This window comes from Ahaetulla prasina, chromosome 2 (assembly GCF_028640845.1).
Source record: "Ahaetulla prasina isolate Xishuangbanna chromosome 2, ASM2864084v1, whole genome shotgun sequence".
Classification (NCBI taxonomy): domain Eukaryota; kingdom Metazoa; phylum Chordata; class Lepidosauria; order Squamata; family Colubridae; genus Ahaetulla; species Ahaetulla prasina.
This window is the reverse complement of record NC_080540.1, coordinates 5,939,973-5,960,694: the sequence shown is the minus strand read 5'-3', so window position 1 is coordinate 5,960,694 and position 20,722 is coordinate 5,939,973. Positions and strand designations below refer to the sequence as shown.

General features: G+C 44.9%; 1 protein-coding gene across 1 annotated transcript; it reads right to left on the bottom strand.

The window, feature by feature from the left end:
• Positions 1 to 3,445: 3,445 nt before the first annotated feature.
• Positions 3,446 to 16,545, bottom strand: LOC131192737 (zinc finger protein 154-like). The gene is made up of 4 exons (XM_058172211.1): positions 16,425 to 16,545; positions 13,281 to 14,104; positions 12,539 to 12,656; positions 3,446 to 10,924 (listed from the first exon to the last, which is right to left on the bottom strand). Exons 2-4 carry the CDS (start codon positions 14,007 to 14,009, stop codon positions 9,954 to 9,956), a joined length of 1,818 nt encoding a protein of 605 aa, XP_058028194.1. The 5' UTR covers positions 14,010 to 14,104; positions 16,425 to 16,545; the 3' UTR covers positions 3,446 to 9,953.
• Positions 16,546 to 20,722: the final 4,177 nt, after the last annotated feature.

The following is a 20,722-nucleotide window of genomic DNA, read 5'->3' as shown; positions in this document are numbered from 1 at the left end:
AAATTTAAATGGTTTTAAATGGGTTTTATTATGTATATTGTGATTTTAATAATTCGGCCATTTCTAATAAGTTTTTTAACTGATGTTTTATTTTGTATTTAAATGTATGTTTTTATTTTGGCTGTGAACCGCCCTGAGTCCCTAGGGAGATAGGGCGGTATAAAAATACGATAAATAAATAAATAAATAAATAAATAAATAAATAAATAAATAGTGGGAATTCAAATAGGGTGATACTGGATTTGCGGTAAGATTATAGACTGATACTGGGTTGCGTTTAATGCCAAGCAAAATTCAGTTAGTGGGACACCCGAGTCTAGTGTTTGGACAGCTGCCGCGGGGATTTTAGATGCTTAATTGTTGTGCACGCAAAATGGTAAAAAAAGAACGGTTCCATTCTAGGAAAGCTCAAAAAAAGGAAAGGCTCATTTTGAAGAACTAGGAGATACCGGTAGCTGCTACACTTTGGATATTTGATTAAAATGTATTTATTTATCTGCTGCCTTTATTATTTTTACAAATAAGGAGACAAATGTATCCAACACAACTTCCAACCTGACACATTTTATTATTATTATTATTTATTAGATTTATAAACCGCCCTTCTCCCGAAGGACTCAGGGCGGTGTACAGCCAGAATAAAAAGCAAAACAATATACAGTTAAAATACAGTTAAAAAACTTATTATACAATATGGCCGAATTTAAAATAATTAAGAATCTAAAAAACGCCAATTAAAACCAAAGAGAAATTTAGAAATTTCTAATTAGCCACATAATCCCCGGGCTCAGTTGCGGTCGTAAAGCCGAGGATTACCTGTACAGGTAATTAGTATGGCATAGGGCCGGGTTACTTACGGGACCGCCTGCTGCTACCGAATACCTCTCACCGACCCGTGCGCTCTCACAGGGAGGGACTCCTCAGGGTGCCGTCCGCCAGGCAGTGTCGTCTGGCGACGCCCAGGGGAAGGGCCTTCTCTGTGGGGGCTCCCACCCTCTGGAACGAACTCCCTCCAGGACTACGTCAACTTCCGGATCTCCGAACCTTTCGTCGCGAGCTTAAAACATACTTATTCATCTGCGCGGGACTGGATTAGGTTTTTAAAGTAATTGGTTTTAAGGGTTTTTTTATTATTTATACTGTTTTAATGATTTGGGCTTTAGAATAAGTTTTTTAATTGTCGTTTTAATCTGTATTTATATGTGTTTTAACTGCCTGTAAACCGCCCTGAGTCCGTAGGGAGATAGGGCGGTATATAAATATGATAAATAAATAAATAAAATAAAAATAGAAGTCAGAACTAAACAATTTAAGAAAGCCCCGCACGAACAAACAGATATGTTTTCAGTTCGCGGCGAAAAGTCCGAAGGTCAGGTATTTGGCGTAAACCAGGGGGGAGTTCGTTCCAAAGAGTGGGGGCCCCCACAGAGAAGGATCTTCCTCTGGGGGCCGCCAGCCGGCATTGTCTGGCTGTACACATCAGGGGTGGGCTTCAAAAATTTTAGCAAGGGATTCTCTTGCCAGTTGCTGGGAGGGTGTGGCCATGGTGGGCGTGGCCTAGTCGGTCTCCTGCACCCCGGGGGGAGGGGCGTTTTTGCCCTCCCCAGGCTCCAGAGGCTTTCCTCAAGCCTCCGGGAGGTCAAAAACAGCCTCCCCAGGTTATGACGGTCCTCTGGAACTTCCCAAACTTTTGATAGGCCTGTATTTTGCCCTCTCTGAGCCTCTGTGTGTGCCTTGCACTTACCTGCATACAAAACGGGCTGCGTGGGCACTCCTGGGATGGGAGGGGCAGGGTGAGCGGGCCCAGCCAGGAGTGGAATTTGTGGGTTCTCCGAACTGCACAGAATCTTAGCTAGAGGTTCTCCTGAACCCCCAGCAGCCCACCCCGGTACACATACAGCGACATATATGCATATATACTGTACATATATAGACATACCCAATTCTAGCAACTGTTCTTTATCACCTTTCTTGCTCTTCTCTGCACTCTTTCTAGAGTCTCCACATCTTTTTTACATTGTGGCGACGAAACTGAATGCAGTATTGGCCTTACCAAGGCATTATAAAGTGGTATTAACGCTTCACGTGATCTTGATTCTATCCCTCTGTTTATGCAGCCTAGAACTGTGTTGGCTTTTTTGGCAGCTGCTGCACACTGCTGGCTCATTGTCGTGTCCCACTCCTCCGCTGACGGCCAGGTCAGGGAAATCCGAATCAGGCGTGCCTCTGCAGCTCTGCCAAAGTCCTAGCAAAGTCCTCAGGGCAGGCAGGAGACCAGGACGTGACTTCAGCAAGATATGTTTAGACTTTGCCTGACTCAGAGAATGCCAGAAAGCATTATATAGGCCATGGGGTGTGACTCCATGACTCAGCACTTATCCAGGCCTGCCCCTCCCTTCCTTCTGTTGCCTCCGTCTATCAAGTCTTCTGACGCGAGGGTCACTCCAGTCTGCAGCTGTTGGCAATTGACCTCCCTCAGGCTCACATGCTGTGGAGGAGGGGGAGGGGTCTAGTTGCTCCGTTTGCCTGGGCATGGAGCCAGAGCTGGGGGCTGGAGATACTTCCTCCTCTTCAGCCTGTCTGGGCATGGAGCCAGGGCTGGGGCCGGGAGGCATACTAGGACATTCCTCTGTGTTCGGAAGCAGATAAGAAGGCCCCGGCTGTGGTGAGATCGGACGAGACACTACACTCATATCTAAATGGTTGTCCACTAGGACTCCAAGATCCCTCTCACAGGTACTACCGTTGAGCAAGGTACCACATATACGGTACTCGTGCATTTGGTTTCTCTTGCCTAAATGTAGAACCTGCTTCAAATAAACTAGAAACATTAAATGAAAGTCAGTCCTTGTTATTGAAAATGTTACCCAAAGAGGCTCCTTTCTTGTTCCCATCACCATTGGAACTTCGACCAATTGCTAAGTGTCTGATTATAGGTCAATGATTACCTGTACAGGTAGTCCTTGACTTACAACCATTCATTTAATGGCTGTTCAAAGTTAACAACAGCACTGAAAAAAGTTAACTCGTGAGTGTTTTGCACTTATGACCGTTGCAGTAGCCCCATGGGCACATGATCATTTATTTATTTATTTATTTATTTATTATTTTATTTGCATTTATATCCCGCCCTTCTCCGAAGACTCAGGGCGGCTTACACTATGTCAAGCAATAGTCTTCATCCATTTGTATATTATGTACAAAGTCAACTTATTGCCCCCAACAATCTGGGTCCTCATTTTATCTACCTTATAAAGGATGGAAGGCTGAGTCAACCTTGGGCCTGGTGGGACGTGAACCTGCAGTAATTGCAAGCAGCTGCTGTTAATAACAGACTGTCTTAACAGTCTGAGCCACTCAAAATTCAGATACTTGACAACTGACATGTAATTATGACAGTTGCGGTGTTTCCAGGTCATGTGATCACCTTTTGCAACCTTCTGACAGGCCAAGGCAACAGGAAAGCCAGATTCGCTTAACTGCATTATTAACTTAATGATGTCCAGGATTCACTTAACAGCTGTAGCAAGAAAGTTCATAAAATGGGGGCAAAACTCACTGAACGCCTGTCTTTTCTTAGCAGTGGAAATTTTGGGCTCCGTTGTGGTCGCAAGTCAAGGACAACCCATAGTGGAATGGAAACAGGGATTTTAACTTCCTTCCCCTCTTTCTTTCTGCAAAACTCCAAGATGCTCTCTGGGTAAATTACAAATTAGGCAAAGGTTCCCATCGCACATACGTCCTAGTCATTCCTGACTCTAGGGGGCGGTGCTCATCTCCGTTTCAAAGCCAAAGAGCCAGCGCTGTCCGAAGACATCTCCGTGGTCATGTGGCCGGCATGACTCAATGCCAAAGGCGCACGGAATGCTGTTATCTTCCCACCAAAGGTGGTCCCTATTTTTCTACTTGCATTTTTTACGTGCTTTCAAACTGCTAAGTTGGCAGAAGCTGGGACAAGTAACATCCTGTTACACGGCACTAGGGATTCGAACCGCTGAACTGCCGACCTCTCGATCAACAAGCTCAGCGTCTTAGCCACTGAGCGTCCCTTTAATTACAGATTACACAGTATTTAACTATATCAATGGGTTTCAAACTTTGCAACTTTATTTATTTATTTATTTATTTATTTATTTATTTATTTATTTATTTATTTATTTATTTATTCGATTTGTATACTGCCCTTCTCCCGAAGGACTCAGGGCGGTTCACAGCAACTTTAAGATGTGTGGAATTCAATTCCCCGAATTCTCCTGTCAGCCAGCTTCTCTTTTTCTTTCTTAAAAAGAAGCGCATACATCTCAGCTACTTCTGCGCCAAAACGTAACTATGCTTGAGATATTTTAATCCAAGCGATTAAATGAGGGAGGTCCGCTCAAGAATGAGATTTGTGGCCGAGCTGCTAACCCAAAAAATTTTATTTATTTGAAGAATACAGCATTACAGGTAATATGTAGACAATAATCATCAACATTAATATTGTAAGCTAACTCCAAGCTCAATTATTCAGGCAGATTGGGGTGGGGGAATCAGAAAACCTCAGGTAAGGTTGTGCATGCATTTCCTAACTCTCCCCTCCCAAGATAAAAACCCTGTTTTTGAGATCTTGAAGTAGCCGTGTCCTCACTTGTGTGTCCAATTGCTTCATTAAACATGCACCCTCCACCCATAAACATTCATTGTCTTTGGAGAAACAGCGGGGAAGACAGAAAAAAAAAAAGTCCGAAAAAAAAATGTGCTTTTCTATCTGAATTGGATCTACTGGTGTCAAATAGACCCTTAGTTAAGGCCTGGGAAAGTGATGGCTGACCTTTCTCCAGTCAGTTTCTTCTAGAAGCAAAATTTTACAGCTTTTCTGCTATTTGTCGGCCAGGCAGACAAGGAGACGACACAATTTGGACAAGAACAGAGCTGTCCAGAAGACGGAGGCTGCACCAGTGTGGCTGAAACTCCACCGACTTTGCTTCCATCTCATTGTTGCGGCCATCTTGACTTTTTTGCCCGGATCTTGCAGAACATCCCAGGCACTGGAGCGAAACAAGGACACAGTCCAGCTTAATGTCGATTTCTGTGGTGGTTTAGATCCTTAATGTTGGCGGTAGAGTTCCTCATAACGGCTCGGGGAGAGATTTTTCTTGATTTGGCAGAGCGAGGTTTGCTTAATAAAAAAATAAATAAAGCCGAGCTCGGGAAAAAAAGGATCCAAGATGGATACAGAAAATCTAAGAGAGGTAGCCATGCATTGCCCTTTAGAGTGTCTTGGAGGCTTGGGTCACATTCCAGTTGTGTCCCAGTGTACGCCAACAACTTTGGGGAGCTGAAAAAACCCCATTTTAGAGAGAATGATTTGTGCAGCTAAGATTCCTGCCGTTTCTTCCTCCTGACCCATCGGCGCATCAATCCACACAATCACTTTTTTGTTCTCCTTTTTGAGGACTAGTCATTTTTGCAGGCGTGTCGTCGAGTAAGGCAAATAATTCTTTGGCAGGGTTAGGCGGAGGATGGGGTGTTGCTGCCAAGCTGCCACGGTCGCATAGCTGCACCTGAAGAAACGCGACGTACCCGAATCCCCTTGTTAACCAAAGACACGCATGTAGTTTTTCACCCAGGCATTAAGAAGTAAGCCGTTTATATTACAGGCATTAAAAAGATAGCATCCCAACCGCAAGGATAAATAAATATTCAAACATACTCATGCTTTCCTCCCCACAAAAAAAAAAAACAAAAAAACATAAGACACGTACAGATTCCTTCCGTATAATACCACACCCACCTCTTCTGATCCCAAATATTAAGACAGCAAAGGAAAGGCATTTGAGACATAGTTATTCTTTAAGCAATCCTGTGTGCAGTTCATATGCAGAAATAAGAGACATGTGCTACTTCATAGGACAGCGATGGCGAACCTTTTCGGCAGAGTGCCAAAATCGGAGCATGCGTGCACGCTTCATGAGCTTTGCTTGCATGTGTCTGGCCTGCAATCTGGAAGAGGAGCTGTCTAGGGTGCACGCGCATGCCCGAAAATGAACTTCCGGTTTCAGCTACTGAACTTCCGGTTTCAGCTACTCTTCCGGGCTTCTGGCGTGCAAGCGCATGCAATGATCAGCTGGCCGGCGCCCATGCTCATGCAGGAAAACAGACGACCAGCTCTTCTAGTTTCCAGCACTGCCGCATATAAAATGGCCAGCTGATTGACAAACGCACACATGCGCACCAGAAACCTGGAAGTGGAACGGGCGTGCCACTTCAGGCACATAGGTTCGCCATCACGATTATAGGATCTCCAGGACTTCTCCCTGACCCGCCATAAAGTCCAGAAAATTCCAAATTCCCTCCCGTTATTAGCCAATTCGGCCGTTTTCTCACAAAAGGCCAAAACTGTAGAAACACAGGCCTTCTGGGAAGGAATCTATGTTGCTTTTATTTTATTTTATATTACATTTTTATGCCGCCCATCTCTCCTACAAGATGATCTGGGTGGCCTTAAAAATTCAGACCCTGAAGAGTAAACCTAGAGATTGAGACTCAACAAGGGTCTATTTCTAGACAGGTAGTCCTCAGCTTATAACCGTCATTGGGACCGGAAGTAGTGTCTTAAGTCATTAACGGTTGTAAGACGAGGCACCCGTGTGGCCAGAAGCAAGTTTTTGGCCTTTTTTGAACAAGTCATTAAGTAAACGCAGAAAGTTTCTCCAGGCAAAACACTTTCTGGACCACTGAGCTATAAAATTTATATAGCTGCCATATAATTTATGACGGACTTCTATTCTGTGGCTTGTTACCCAAAACTCATGTATCCAATTTGGGGCAAGAAGCCCGTTTTTCAAAAATCAGCTTCATGTCATAAACACATAAATATTCTTCTTCCTTTTGCCTCAGCTGAAGAGACCAAAACCAGCTCAATGACAGATAGTCCTCGAGTTGTAACAGTTCATTTAGTGACCGTTGAAAGTTACAACAGCATTGAAAAAAGTGACTTGTGACTCTTTTTCACACTTACTGCTGTTGCAGGATTCCCATGGTCACGTGATCCAAATTTACCATAGATGCTTGGCAACTGACTCACATTTATGACGGTTGTAGGGTCCCCGGTCCCCTTTTGCGACCTTCTGAGAAGCAAAATCAATGGGGAAGCCGGATTCACTTAACGACCGTCTTACTAACTTAACAAATGCAACGATTCACTTCACAACTGTGGCAAGAAAAGTTGCAAAATGGAGCAAAACTTACTTAAGAAATGTTTCACTTAGCAACATACATTTTGGGCTCAATTGTGGTTGTAAATTGAGGACTACCTGTATTGGTTTGGGCCTGAGCATTCAAAAACATCTTCCAAATCAGCTTGACATTCTTCCAGAGGTGGCCAATCAGAGGCCTCCGAGTAGCTCACAGGCAGAAGAAATCCTGCCAGCCTTGTGCCGTGGTGGTCCATGCCTTCTGCAGATTAAGAGTTGGAAGGGACCTTGTAGGTCATCTAGTCCAACCCCCTGCCCAAGCAGGAGATCCTAGTACTGCAACCGTCATAAATAGGAGTCAGTGGCCAAGCATTTGAATCTTCTCCTTTATTGGCATCTGAATTTTGATCACATGACCATGAGGCAGCCACAACAGTCGTGGGTACGATAGTTACAAGTCACTTTTTTTCAGCGCTGTTCAGTAGTGGGATTTGCTCGTGGGCGCTCACACACATGTGCGACGCTTCTGCGCATGCACAGAGACCTCCGAGTGGGTGGGCGGAGCCTCCCACTGTTGCCGGTTCGCCTGATCTGGGCAACCCAACACTGGCGCTGTTGTAACTTCAAAATGTCATTAAAGGAGCTATTGCAACTGGAGAACTATCTTTGTATGCATATTGAGAAAGTATTAGTTTTAACAGTAAAGGATAAAAATCAGAATTATCCTTTTTTCCAATACTTGTTTGTGTCCCGGGTGGTGGAATTGTGGACAGAGCGGAGTATAAAAGGGAAATGTTTTGGATAAATTCGATTTTGGGACTCTTTTTACAGAGATTTCAAAATTGTAGCTTCTTGACAAAAATAATTTAGGAAGAGGCTTTATTATACCAGATGCATAGTTCAGGATCTTTTACCAACTTTTCTAGATGGGGTTGGGTTGGGCAGTTTATTCAGAATTTTAAAATGGGGGTCAACCTCAGCCCACCCAGAATTCCTCAATTAACAATCCCCACCCCCACCCCTCTCTGCCAATGCAGTGTTCTTTTCTGGCTATCTGGACATATTTCCAACCAAGCAGCCATCCATCATTTTTTATTTTCCAATAAAATAACTAAGGAGCCTTTGGACCAGAGGTGGGTTTCAGCAGGTTCTGACCAGTTCTGGAGAACCGGTTGCGGAAATTTTGAGTAGTTCAGAGAACTGGTAGTAAAAATTCTGACTGGCCGCGCCCCCATCTATTCTCTGCCTCCCAAGTCCCAGCTGATCGGGAGGAAATGGGGATTTTGCAGTATCTTTCCCCTGCTATGGCCACCAAGCCACACCCACCAAGCCATGCCACGCCCACCAAGCCACGCCCACAGAACCTGTAGTAAAAAAATTTGAAACCCACCACTGCTTTGGACCATAGGCCAGGGTCCGACTCAAAAGTCACTTTTCCATTTATTATCATTTTTAATTAAAATATATTAACTGAATATAGGAGGGACAAGGGGATGATAGGCCCAAGGGTGTCTGCATACTCAACACTGAGAACCTATTTGCAGGGGCCTTTTCCTAATGCTTGCTACCCAATCTTTTAAAATGGTGAAACAGAGGCCTGAAGTTGGGTCCCTTCCAAGCAAATCAGGTCTCCTGTCACTTAAGGAACCGCCCCTGAATTTCCTTAATTTCAGAGGAAATGGTAAGTGCTTCTCCCTAACTGCTCTTCTCACCCATACGTTTTATAAACATTTTTTTTAAATGAGGCAAGCCATTACAGGCCCTTCTTTACAGTAGAAACAGAAAGAAATAGAAATAGAAAGAATAGAATAGAATAGAATAGAATAGAACAGAACAGAATAGGAGCTGGAAGGGACCTTGGAGGTCTTCTAGTCCAGCCCCCTGCTCAAGCAGGAGAACCTATACCAGTTCAGACAAGTAACTATCCAGTCTCTTCTTAAAAACCTCCAGTGATGAAGCACCCACAATTTCTGTAGGCACGCCTGGTTTATTGGTTTATTTGTCCTCACTGTCAGGAAATTTTTCCTTAATTCCAGGTTGCTTCTCTCCTTGATTAGTTTCCAACTATTACTTCTTGTCCTGCCTTCTGTTGATTTGGAGAATAATTTTAACCCCTCTTCTTTGTGGCAGCCCCTGAAATACTGGAATACTGCTATCATTTCACCCCTAATTTTTCTTTTCTCTAGACAGCCAAATCCACTTCCTAGAATAGAATAGAATAGAATAGAATAGAATAGAATAGAATAGAATAGAATAGAATAAGAATAAGAGTAGAGTAGAGTAGAGTAGAGTAGAATAGAATAGAATAGAATAGAATAGAATAGAATAGAATAGAATAGAATAGAATAGAATAACAGAGTTGGAAGGGACCTTGGAGGTCTTCTAGTCCAACCCCCTGCTCAGGCAGGAAACCCTACACCATTTCAGACAAAAGGGTTGTCCAATCTCTTCTTAAAAACTTCCAGCGTTGGAGCATTTACAACTTCTGGAGGCAATCATTTTGCAGCGTCATTATTTTCCGCACGATTCAGCACAGGTATTTCTTGCCACCCAAACCAAACGATACAATTCAACATTTGCAACCGCAGCTGATCGAGACTCCTTCCAACGAAGCTATCAGACTGAAAGTGCGCTGCTTGTTTTACAAATCCCTGCAAACAGAAAAGTAAGCCGTCTCGGAAATTATTTCCGACCTGCTAGTTTTCTACACACAGGGGATAGGTTTAGATCCACGGAAAGGGAAAACCTTGAAATACTTCTGTGTGTCGTGCCTTCCTTTCACAGAACCGGCAGAGTTTCTTGCCCTAAATGCATTCTCTGGTGCTTCACAAAATACGAACTGGTGGTGAAACTTTTCCCACAGTAGTTACACTTGTAGGGTTTCTCTCCTGTGTGGGTCCTTTTATGGAGCACCAGGTGGGCTTTACAACTGAAACCTTTCCCGCAGGCCGTGCAGGTGTACGGTTTCTCCCCCGTGTGGGTCCTCTCGTGGTACAGGAGGGCCGAGCGTTGCCGGAAGCTCTTCTCACACGTGGAACATTTGTACGGCCGCTCCCCGGTGTGGATCCACTTGTGTTTCACCAGATCCGAACTCCGGTGGAAACTCCCTCCGCAATCGGAGCATTTGTACGGCTTCTCTCCCGTGTGGATCCGCTCGTGTTTCACCAGGTCCGATCGTTGGTGGAAGCTCCGCCCGCAGTAGGAGCAGGAGTGGGGCTTGTCCCCCGTGTGGAACCGCTCGTGCACGATCAGCTTGGACCGCTGGCTGAAGCACTTCTCGCAGGTGGTGCACTTGAAGGGTTTCTCGCCCGTGTGGATCCGCTCGTGCCGGGAGACGTCGGAGCTGCGGTTGAAGCTTTTCCCGCAGAAGGAGCATTTGTACGGCCAGTCTCCGGTGTGCAGCCGCTCGTGAGCGATGAGTTTGGCAACCTGGCAGAAGCTCTTGTCACACACAGAGCATTTGTAGGGGTTCACCCCCAAGGGGAACCCCTCTGGGCCGAGCAGACCGGAGATAGGATTGAAACTCCCCCCACAGTTTGAACACAAGGACTGTTTCACTCCGGATGCGTTTACTTCCGTTCCCCTGGGGCCGTTCTCTGGCGGGCCTTGAGGACTCGTCTGCGGTTCTCCTGCCTCTCCAAATCTGCCTGTCCCTTCCCACCTTTCCGTGGACGAAGAGCCACGGGCCTCTATTCTCATGGTGTTGTTCCACTCGTTGCCTTTTTTTATTTCACCCACCTGCCCATCGTCTGCGGGAATAAAGAGAAAGCACAATAAAATTCATTCTCAGAAGAAGAGTGCAAACCAGAGACACTGGACTGTGTTCAACTATGCGTGACGAAATGCTGATTTTGGGGGGAATGTTATTTACAGTTTGTTGCTACTGTTTTCCAGTATCAGAACTTTCAAATTGGGGTATATTTCTGGCTCTTTTACAAAATGTATGTCATTTTTCCCAGTCTTATTTCGAGTATTTATGTCAATAAACAAATGCCTTTAGAAGGAAAAATAGTTATATTTTTCTTCCTAAAAGAATTCATTTAAATAAATACATAAATTTATAATATAAGAAATAAAAAGAGCTGCATGGGGGCCTAATGGTGAAGATGCTTGCCTCCCACTCGGAAGGTTGAGGGTTCAATCCTAGGTGGCAGCAGATGTTTCTCTCCTTGGGCACGAAGAAAAAAATATCTGCTGCGTACTCTACGTGGTGTCAGGAAGGGCATCTGGCCAGTAAAGCTCAGCTCCATCCAGTTGCCATGACTCTTACCTTGAATTAAGGGTTTTTTACAACTCAGTGTAAAAAGGGAGTCAATATATTTCTTGCTAAAGGCATTCATTTATTTAATAGATGTATAATGTCTATTTTATGAAAATCATTGGTTAAATGATTGATTGATTGATTGAGTAATTGATTGTTATAGCTGCCCAACTCATACAAGGTGACTCCCCTTGCATGTTCCTTTCCTCATCCCACACCCACTTTTAATGTTTCGAAAATAAATAGTAAATATATTAATTAATGAATTGTTTTTTTTTCCATCTGTTTCTAAATACAAACTTTATCTTTTACTCTCAGATCCTTCCATCTTTTGGCTTCTACTTCCTGGACACCCTCTGCTCTTATTCCCTGATGTTCTTCTGTATATTTAAAAAAATGGGTTGACAGAAAAATATTTTCTATTATAAAAAAAAGTTTTTTTTAAATAAATGATCAATAACTGTTCAGCAACTTTAGTTTGTCAGCTCCGCAAGGTGGTCTAGACCAGAATCACCAACTTCACAAGAAAACTAGAACTACACTTTATGGAGATAGGCCAATGTTTCTCAACCTTGGCAACTTTCAAAGGTATGGACTTCAATTCCCAGAATTCCCCAGCCAACGTGGTTGCTTGGCTGGGGAATTCTGGGAATTAAAGTCCACACATCTATTCCTGAAAGACTGCTCACAAGAAAGATACATATTGGAATGGAGAAGATGGATTGACTATATTCAAAATAGATGCCAGACTAAGACATACCAAATAGCTTCTGAAGGAACAGTTTACAAGAATTATGTTTATGTTTTTTCTTTGTAAAAGGAGAGTTAAGGTTCTAGGGGAGGATGGGAGTTTACAGATAGTTAGCATAATTTAGCTTATGATTGTTAGATTTAATACCCTGTATTTTGTTCCGGGAAGTCCGGGGGGGGGGGGGTTTCGGAGAGAGAAGGAGGGGGAAAGAGGGGAGGCTAGGGAGGAGGGAAGGAGAAGGAGAGGTAAATCTTTGTAAAACTTTTTCAATTAAAAAAAAAAAAAGTCCACAAATCTTAAAGTTGCCAACTTGAGAAACAGTGATCTAATTGGGTAGTAAGAATTGCTTACTTTGAGAAAGGCCATCCTCATTGACCTCCTGTTTGATCGGCCTGCTAAGCGGCCTTTCAGATGACGCTTGATCGGAGTCAGGAAAATTCACAGTCACCACATGAAACATCCCTGGGCCCTAAATATAAGCAAATATTTGGAATTAGTCAAGATGAGGAGTTATTGGAGGATTAGGAAAGCCAGGATTCATTCACTCCTTCCTTCCTTCCTTCCCACCCTCCCTCGCTCCCTCCTTTCTTTTTCTTTCTTTCTTTCTCTCTCCTTCTCTCTTTCTTTTTTCTTCCTTCCTTCCTTCCATCCATCCTTCCATCCCTTCCTTTCCTTTCCTCCCTCCCTCCCTTCTTTCTTTTTCTTTCTTTCTCTCTCTCTCCTTCCTTCCTTCCTTCTTCTCTTTCTCCTATTTCTTAGTGGCTCATCTCCCTCAGAGAAGAACTCTGGGAAGTGTACAATATAACACATATAACTAACATTAAAATCAGAATTAATTTAAGATTAACCGTTTTAAAATTATACAATAACATCGTACAATATGAAAATCCCCTGCTGCCTTCAGTTGGGTCCCTTCAGGATAGTGAAGATAGCTCTCAAAGACATCCAAAATTGCTCTTGTAATACCCATCCTGCCTCGCGGCACCCAAAAGGACATCCCTCTAGCGGCATCTGGGCATATTAAAGGGTAGCTCACAGCTTCTAGAAAGATTTGGAAGGCTGGTGGCCCATCTGAGGTACTTCAGGCTCTCACCTTCTGCTCCTGCCTTCCTTCCTCTGGATGCCTCATCAGGAAGTCCTCCGCCAGGGCCACGGCCTGGGCACACGTATGTGGGTGGCAATCCCGGACCCAACACTCCATCGCCTGGGGCAGGACACCCAGGAACTGATCCAAGATCACCAGCTCCAGGATCTGCTCCTTGGAGTGTTTCTCCGGCTTCAGCCACAGGTGGCAGAGGTCCCGCAGACGATTGGAAAGCTCTCGGGGACCCTCCGCTTCTTGGTAGAGTAAGTGTTTGAAGCGCTGGCAGGGAGATTCCAGATTTGGGGCCTCCACCTGGTTCTCTACCTCCTCTTTCACTATCCGCCTTTCTTGGTCAGCCCGGTGCATCGTCCCCACAAAACCTGGTGGCCCAGGTTGGACAAACGTCCCTTCCGAGGAACGGGGGCTGCTGGCAGCAGCCAATGCTAGATGAGCCAAAGGCGCCTTGTTGTCCCCCCACGGGGCAGCCGCTGGCAGAGGTCTAGACCCCCATCCTGAGAAAGGGGACTGCATGCCCCCGAGGAACTCCTGCCACTGGTTTTCCCAGTGCAGAGACGACAGACAATCTTCTTCGGGTTCCTGCTTAATGTACGGAAGAGCCCTCCATCTCAGATCCTGCCGGTCGGAGCCCATCGGGGCCACACTGGGGTTTACTCTTGGCCCATCCAGGTCTAACGCTGGCTTCAGGTCCGCTGGAGATTCCGGGGCCTCCATTTTCATTGCTGGGTTGAGCGGTTGATCAGACTCACTTTGTATCCAGGGTGGCAAAGGGAGAAGAAACCCCAAATGGTGGCTTGAGGATTGTTGCCACTTGACTGAAATGCAAGGGGTGGGGGGGGGGGAAAAAAAGGCCTCAGGGTTATTTTTTTAAATCCTCCAGATTTTTTTTTTCCTGGGGAATCTAGAGACAGTCTTTTTTAAAAAAAATTATTTATTTATTTATTTATTTATTTACTTACTTATTTTTTTTATTTTATTTTATTTTATTTTATTTTATTTTATTTGTCGATCATATATAAGATAACAGGTAGAAGTATAAACATAATTTGGATGCATGAAAATAAGTAAAAAAGGAATATTAGGACAGGGATTTATTTATTTATTTATTTTATTAAATTTCTATACTGCCCTTCTCCCGAAGGACTCAGGGCGATTTACAGCCAAATATAAAACAATATTCGTAATAAAAATTAAAAACACTATAAAAATCTAATTAAATTTTGGCTCACATTAAAACTGTTAAAAACGATAATAAAATCCCAATTAAAAACCATAAAACAATTAGGCCAGCCCTGCGCGATGAAACAAGAGGGTCTTGAGCTCGCGTCGGAAGTCCCGGAGGTCGGGGAGTGATCGTAACCCTGGAGGAAGGTAATTCCAGAGGGTAGGAGCCCCCACAGAGAAAGCTCTCCTCCTGGGGGTCGCCAGCCGACATTGTTTGGCTGAAGGCACCCTAAGGAGACCCTCCCTGTGGGAGCGCACAGATCAATGGGAGGCTATCGGTGGCAGCAGGCGGTCCCGTAAGTAACCCGGTCCTAAGCCATGGAGCGCTTTGAAGGTGGTCACCCAGCACCTTGAATTGCACCCGGAAGACCACCGGCAACCAGTGCAGTCTGCGCAGGAGAGGTATTATATGGGAGCCACTCGTGGCTCTCTCTATCACCCGCGCAGCCGCATTCTGGACCAGTTGGAGCCTCCGGGTGCTCTTCAAGGGGAGCCCCATGTAGAGAGCATTATAGTAGTCCAGGCGGGAAGTGACGAGAGCATGAGTGACCATGCGTAAGGAGTCCCGGTCTATGAAGGGGCGCAACTGGCAGATCAGGCGTACCTGATAAAAGGCTCCCCTGGCGACGGCCAGGGATGGTAGGCAGGCAGGTGCACTTATCTGAAATAGTATAGGTTCTCCTGCTTGAGCAAGGGGTTGGACTAGATGACCTCCAAGGTCCCTTCCAGCTCATTCATTCTATTGCTAAAAAGCCTCGCGTCTCTCTCTCTCTCTCTGCCCTCTATTCTTTCACACGACCACCGGGGCATCCGAGTTACCCATGGTGATCAGCCGGCTTCATTTCAACCGTGCTTAAGGTGGCGGCGGGGGGATCCTCAGTGCTTCTAGCCCCAGGCTAGTTTGGGAGTGTGGATCCCAGCCGAGATCCCAGCCTTAATGGGGCCATAAGAAGCTACTATAAGCAAAGCGAAGGTGGGCAAAGGCAACAATGGTGCCGTGGTGGCTCCGGCTGTAAGATAGCCTGTTATTAAAACACAGCAGCCTGCAATTACTGCAAGTTCAAGTCCCACCAGGCCCAAGGTTGACTCAGCCTTCCATCCTTTATAAGGTAGGTAAAATGAGGACCCAGATTGTTGGGGGGGAGCAATAAGTTGACTTTGTAAATATACAAATAGAATAAGACTATTGCCTTATACACTGTAAGCCGCCCTGAGTCTTCGGAGAAGCGCAGTGAGAGGTGCCCTCTCCGGGGAAAAAAAAATAAAAATAGAATTGTGCAAGTCTAAAAGTACGCTGCGCACCATGGGCTCAGCCAGCCCCGCCCGCCCCTTTTTGTTTTTGTTCTTTTTTTTATGGCGGAAGGGGCCGGAATAGCTCAGGCTGTTAAGAAGCCTGTTATTAGAACACAGCAGCCTGCAATTACTGCAGGTTCAAGCCCGGCCCAAGGTTGACTCAGCCTTCCATCCTTTATAAGGTGGGTAAAATGAGGACCCAGAATGTTGGGGGGGGGCAATAAAAGTTGACTTTGTATATAATATACAAATAGAATGAGACTATTGCCTTACACACGGTAAGCCGCCCTGAGTCTTCGGAGAAGGGCGGGATATAAATGTTAAAAAAAAAAAGGGGGGGGGAAACAATAGCCGAGGATGAATTGAGAACGGATCAGGCTGGTCGTAGCTCCGGGGATTTCCCGCTAGGCTTGGATCGGACCCGGAGAGCGGCGGCTGTCAGGTGCCTCCCTCTCTCCCTCCCTCCCTTCCTCCCGTTCAGAGCAAAGACGGGGGGCGCGCTTTCGATCGCAGGATCGGGTCGATCGGGGTGGATCGATCGGTCACCGGCAGCTCGCCCCCCTCCCCCTCCCCCCCCCCCCATCCCACGAAAGGGACCCGATCGCGCGCGCCTTATACCTGGCCGGTTCCCGGGCGCCTTGGCCGGCCAAAGGCTTCCCGACCTGGCGACGCCCCAAGTCTTTGCTCGGCGGGCGGAGAAGCAGGAAGGAGCCTCGGCGGTTCCAGCCTCCCTTTCCGAAAGCCGTCCAGCCCGCCTCCCAGCCGCCAGCCGCGGCTCTCTATAGCTTTAACTCTTGGGGCGCGGAGCGGAGCTGAGCGGAGCCGCGGCTGTGGCTGCGCCCTTCGGAGGTCTGGCCTCGGGATGGGCAGGGAGAAAGAATCAACCGATGTTGGAGTTGTTACGGGAGCTTCACCCCTGGAGGCTTTCAAGGAGAGAGACCGGACAGCCCATCTGTCAGACATAGAGTAGGCAGGGTCTCCTGCAGGGGGTTGGACTAGATGACCTCCAAGGTCCCTTCCAACTCCGTTCCGATTGATTGATATGCTCCAATGCACCGGAAGGCAAGGCAAGAAGTTGTTGTTGTTGTTTAGAAATAGATTCTGAAAGAGATTTAATAAAGGATTGTATGATGAAATGGGCACAGAATATTCAGAATAGAATAGAATTTTATTGGCCAAGTGTGATTGGACACACAAGGAATTTGTCTGGGTGCATATGCTCTCAGTGTACATAAAAAGAAAAGATACGTTCATCAAGGTACAACATTTACAACACAATTGATGGTCAATGTATCAATATAAATCATAAGGATTGCCAGCAACAAAGTTACAGTCATACGGTCATAAGTGGAAAGAGATGGGTGATGGGAACAATGAGAAGATTAATAGTAGTGCAGATTTAGTAAATAGTTTGACAGTGTTGAGGGAATTATTTGTTTAGCAGAGTGATGGCCTTCGGGGAAAAAACTGTTCTTGTGTCTAGTTGTTCTGTGTGCAGTGCTCTATAGCGTCGTTTTGAGGGTAGGAGTTGAAACAGTTTATGTCCAGGATGTGAGGAATCTGCAAATATTTTCACGGCCCTCTTCTTGATTCGTGCAGTATACAGGTCCTCAATGTTGGAAACATGGGGAAAAAATTGGGTTAGAAATGTTAAATTTACGCAAGCGCAGAATTTAAGGGGAAAATTTTTAGAAGATGTTTTATAGATGGCATTTAGATCCTAAGAAATTATCATATATGTATCCAGATACGCAAGCGAAATGTTGGAGATGTAATTGTGATGATGCTACATATTTTCATGTATGGTGGACTTGTAAGAAAATTAAGTCTTTCTGGATAAGAATTTGGTGGATTATGCAGAATGTTCTGAAGAAGAAGATAAAGTTCCTACCGCAATTTTTCCTTTTGGGAATAACAACAGACTGTACAGTGATTGAGACTAAATTGATTTTGAACTTAATAACAGCAGCAAGACTGTTGATTGGACAATATTGGAAGAAAAAAGAATTACCCACAATAGAAGAATGGATATTGAAAGTTTCCAATTTGGCTGAGATGGCTAAAATCTCAGCCTTCTTGAAAGACAGTACTCAAGAAAAATATCTAAATGAATGGAAGAATTGGATTGATTATATTCAAAATAGATATCAGATTAAGAAATTTCAGATTGCCTTTGAATGAAGGATGTTGTTTTTTATTTTAACGGAAGAAGACAGGTTATGTGAGAAAGAAGGATTATAATTGTGTTAGATTTTAAAAATTTAATGTATGACTGTTTGTTTATTGAACTATACCTTGTGTTTGCTCCGGGAAGTCAAGGGGAGGGGGAGGGGGGTTTTGGAGGGAGGGGGGAAGGAGGGGGAGGGGGGAGGGAAAAAATTTAATTGTTGTAAAACTTTTTCAATTAAAAAAAAAAGTTGTTGTTGTTAGTTGTGAAGTCGTATCAGACCCATTGCGAACCCATGGACAACTGTCTTCCAGGATACACCAGGCTACACCAAAGGCAAATTCCTTGTGTGTCCAATCACATGATTGCTTATTTGTACCCTATGACTATCACTAAGTGTTGTACCTTATGATTCTTGATGAACGTATCTTTTCTTTTATGTACATTGAGAGCATATGCACCAAGACAATTTCCTTGTGTGTCCAATCACACTTGACCAGTAAAAAATTCTATTCTATCCTGTCCTATCATATCCTATCCTATCCTACCATCCCCTGGAATCCATTTCATCTCATGCCAACTGTTTCAGTGACTCCATCCAGCCACCTCATTTTTAAAATGTGTTTTTATTGTAATATATTGTATTATTTTATTTGCCTGAGTCCTTCGGGAGAAGGGCGGTATACAAATTAAATTATTATTATTATTATTATTATTATTATTATTATTATTATTATTATTATTATTATTATTATTATTATTATTATTATTATTATTATTATTATTATTCTCTGCCATCCCCTTCTTCTTTTAGATAAGAAGCGATGGATGGAAGTTAATCAAGGAGAGAAGCAATTTAGAACTAAGGAGAAACAGTCAGAACAATTAATCATTGGAACAACTTGCCTCCAGAAGAAGCAGTCCCTTATTTATTTATTTATTTATTTGTCAATCATATATAAAATAACAGGTAAAAGTATAAACGTAACTTGGATGCATGAAAAGAGTAAGTAAAAAGGAATATCAGGACAGGGACGGTAGGCACACAGGTGCACTTATCTGAACTAGTATAGATTCTCCTGCTTGAGCAGGGGGTTGAACTAGATGAAGGTCCCTTCTAAACTCTGTTATTCTAACGAAAGAAGATCCATGGGATGGGGGAGAGCAGCCTCCAGTACAGATTGATTTGGGGGGAGGGGGCACCATATCTTGAGGACGGCAGCCTTGCTTGCTTGCTTGCAGAGCAAGCTTTTGTTGTGTCTTGCCCGCTCTCACCGCACCCGGGGCCTTCTTATCTGCTTCCGAACGCTGAGGAATGTCCTAGTATGCCTCCCGGCCCCAGCCCTGGCTCCATGCCCAGACAGGAGGAAACACCTCCCAGCCCCAGCTCTGGCTCCATGCCCAGGCAAACGGAGCAACTAGACCCCTCCCCCTCCTCCACAGCATGTGAGCCTGAGGGAGGTCAATTACCAACAGCTGCAGACTGGAGTGACCCTCGCTTCAGAAGAATTGATAGGCGGCGACGTCAGAAAGAAGGGAGGGGCAGGCCTGGATAAGTGCTGAGTCATGGAGCCACACCCCATGGCCTATATAAAGGACCTGCTTTCTGGCAGTCTCTGAGTCAGGCAAAGTCTAAACATATCTTGCTGAAGTCACTTTCTGGTCTCCTGCCTGCCCTGAGGACTTTGCTAGGACTTTGGCAGAGCTGCAGAGGCACACCTGATTCGGATTTCCCTGACCCGGCCGTCAGCGGAGGAGTGGGACACGACAGCTTTGAATCCAGCCCAACAGTAAGGTGGTCCTCGACTTACAACAGTTCACTTAGTGGCCGTTTGAAGTGACAATGGCACAGAAAAAAGTGACGTTATGGCCATTTTTCATACTTAACAACCGTTACAACATCCCCATGGTCATGTGATCAAAATTCAGACGCTTGGCAAGTGGTTCATATTTATGAGAGTTTACAGTGTCCCGGGATCGCATGATCCCCTTTGGCGACCTTCTGACAAGCAAAGTCAATGGGGAAGCCGGATTCCCTTAGCGATCGTGTGACTAATTTAACAGCTGCGGTGTTGGGTTTCAATAATTGCACACGAGACTTGAGATGGTTGCAAGCGTGCGAGCAAGCGTGCCCACGCATTTTTATTCTTCCTCTTTTGTACATGAAGCATTTGTATAACATGGTACGTAGGGAAAAGTCATATAGCGTGATGGGAATGTCAGGCTTCCAAGGAACACCCCCAATGAAATAAAGCTCTGAGGCTTGAGGTTCCTCAAAGTTCCAATTCATTAGAGATGTCATGTTGGCACAGCTGGGAAAACCCGAAACTGAAAGCTTCCAGGTTTTCCATACCCAGTTGACAGTTCACAGCCTTGCCCCACACCCACAAGTTCATCACATTGTCCAATCAATTCTTCACATTCAATTACATACAATCTTCAGGCAGTCTCCATCAGACGCAGGCAAAAGTCCTTGAACACGGAATGTTGTTATGACTAACTTTCTACCGCTCCAACAACTTCCCCAGCTAAAATATATGGCAGTTAAGAAGCAAAAAGAAAATTGCCTTCCAAAACTGACAGGGAAGGGCTGTTGTCACAGATGTGAGACATGAACTTAGCCTGAACCCTCTTCTAGACCACCCAGGCATGACCGAAAGTACAGAGTATGTAGGAAAGAGGAATGAAACAACTAAAACTATGGTTATTATGCTGATGTGGAGTGGAGCGTCAAGGGTGGTGTCCCATA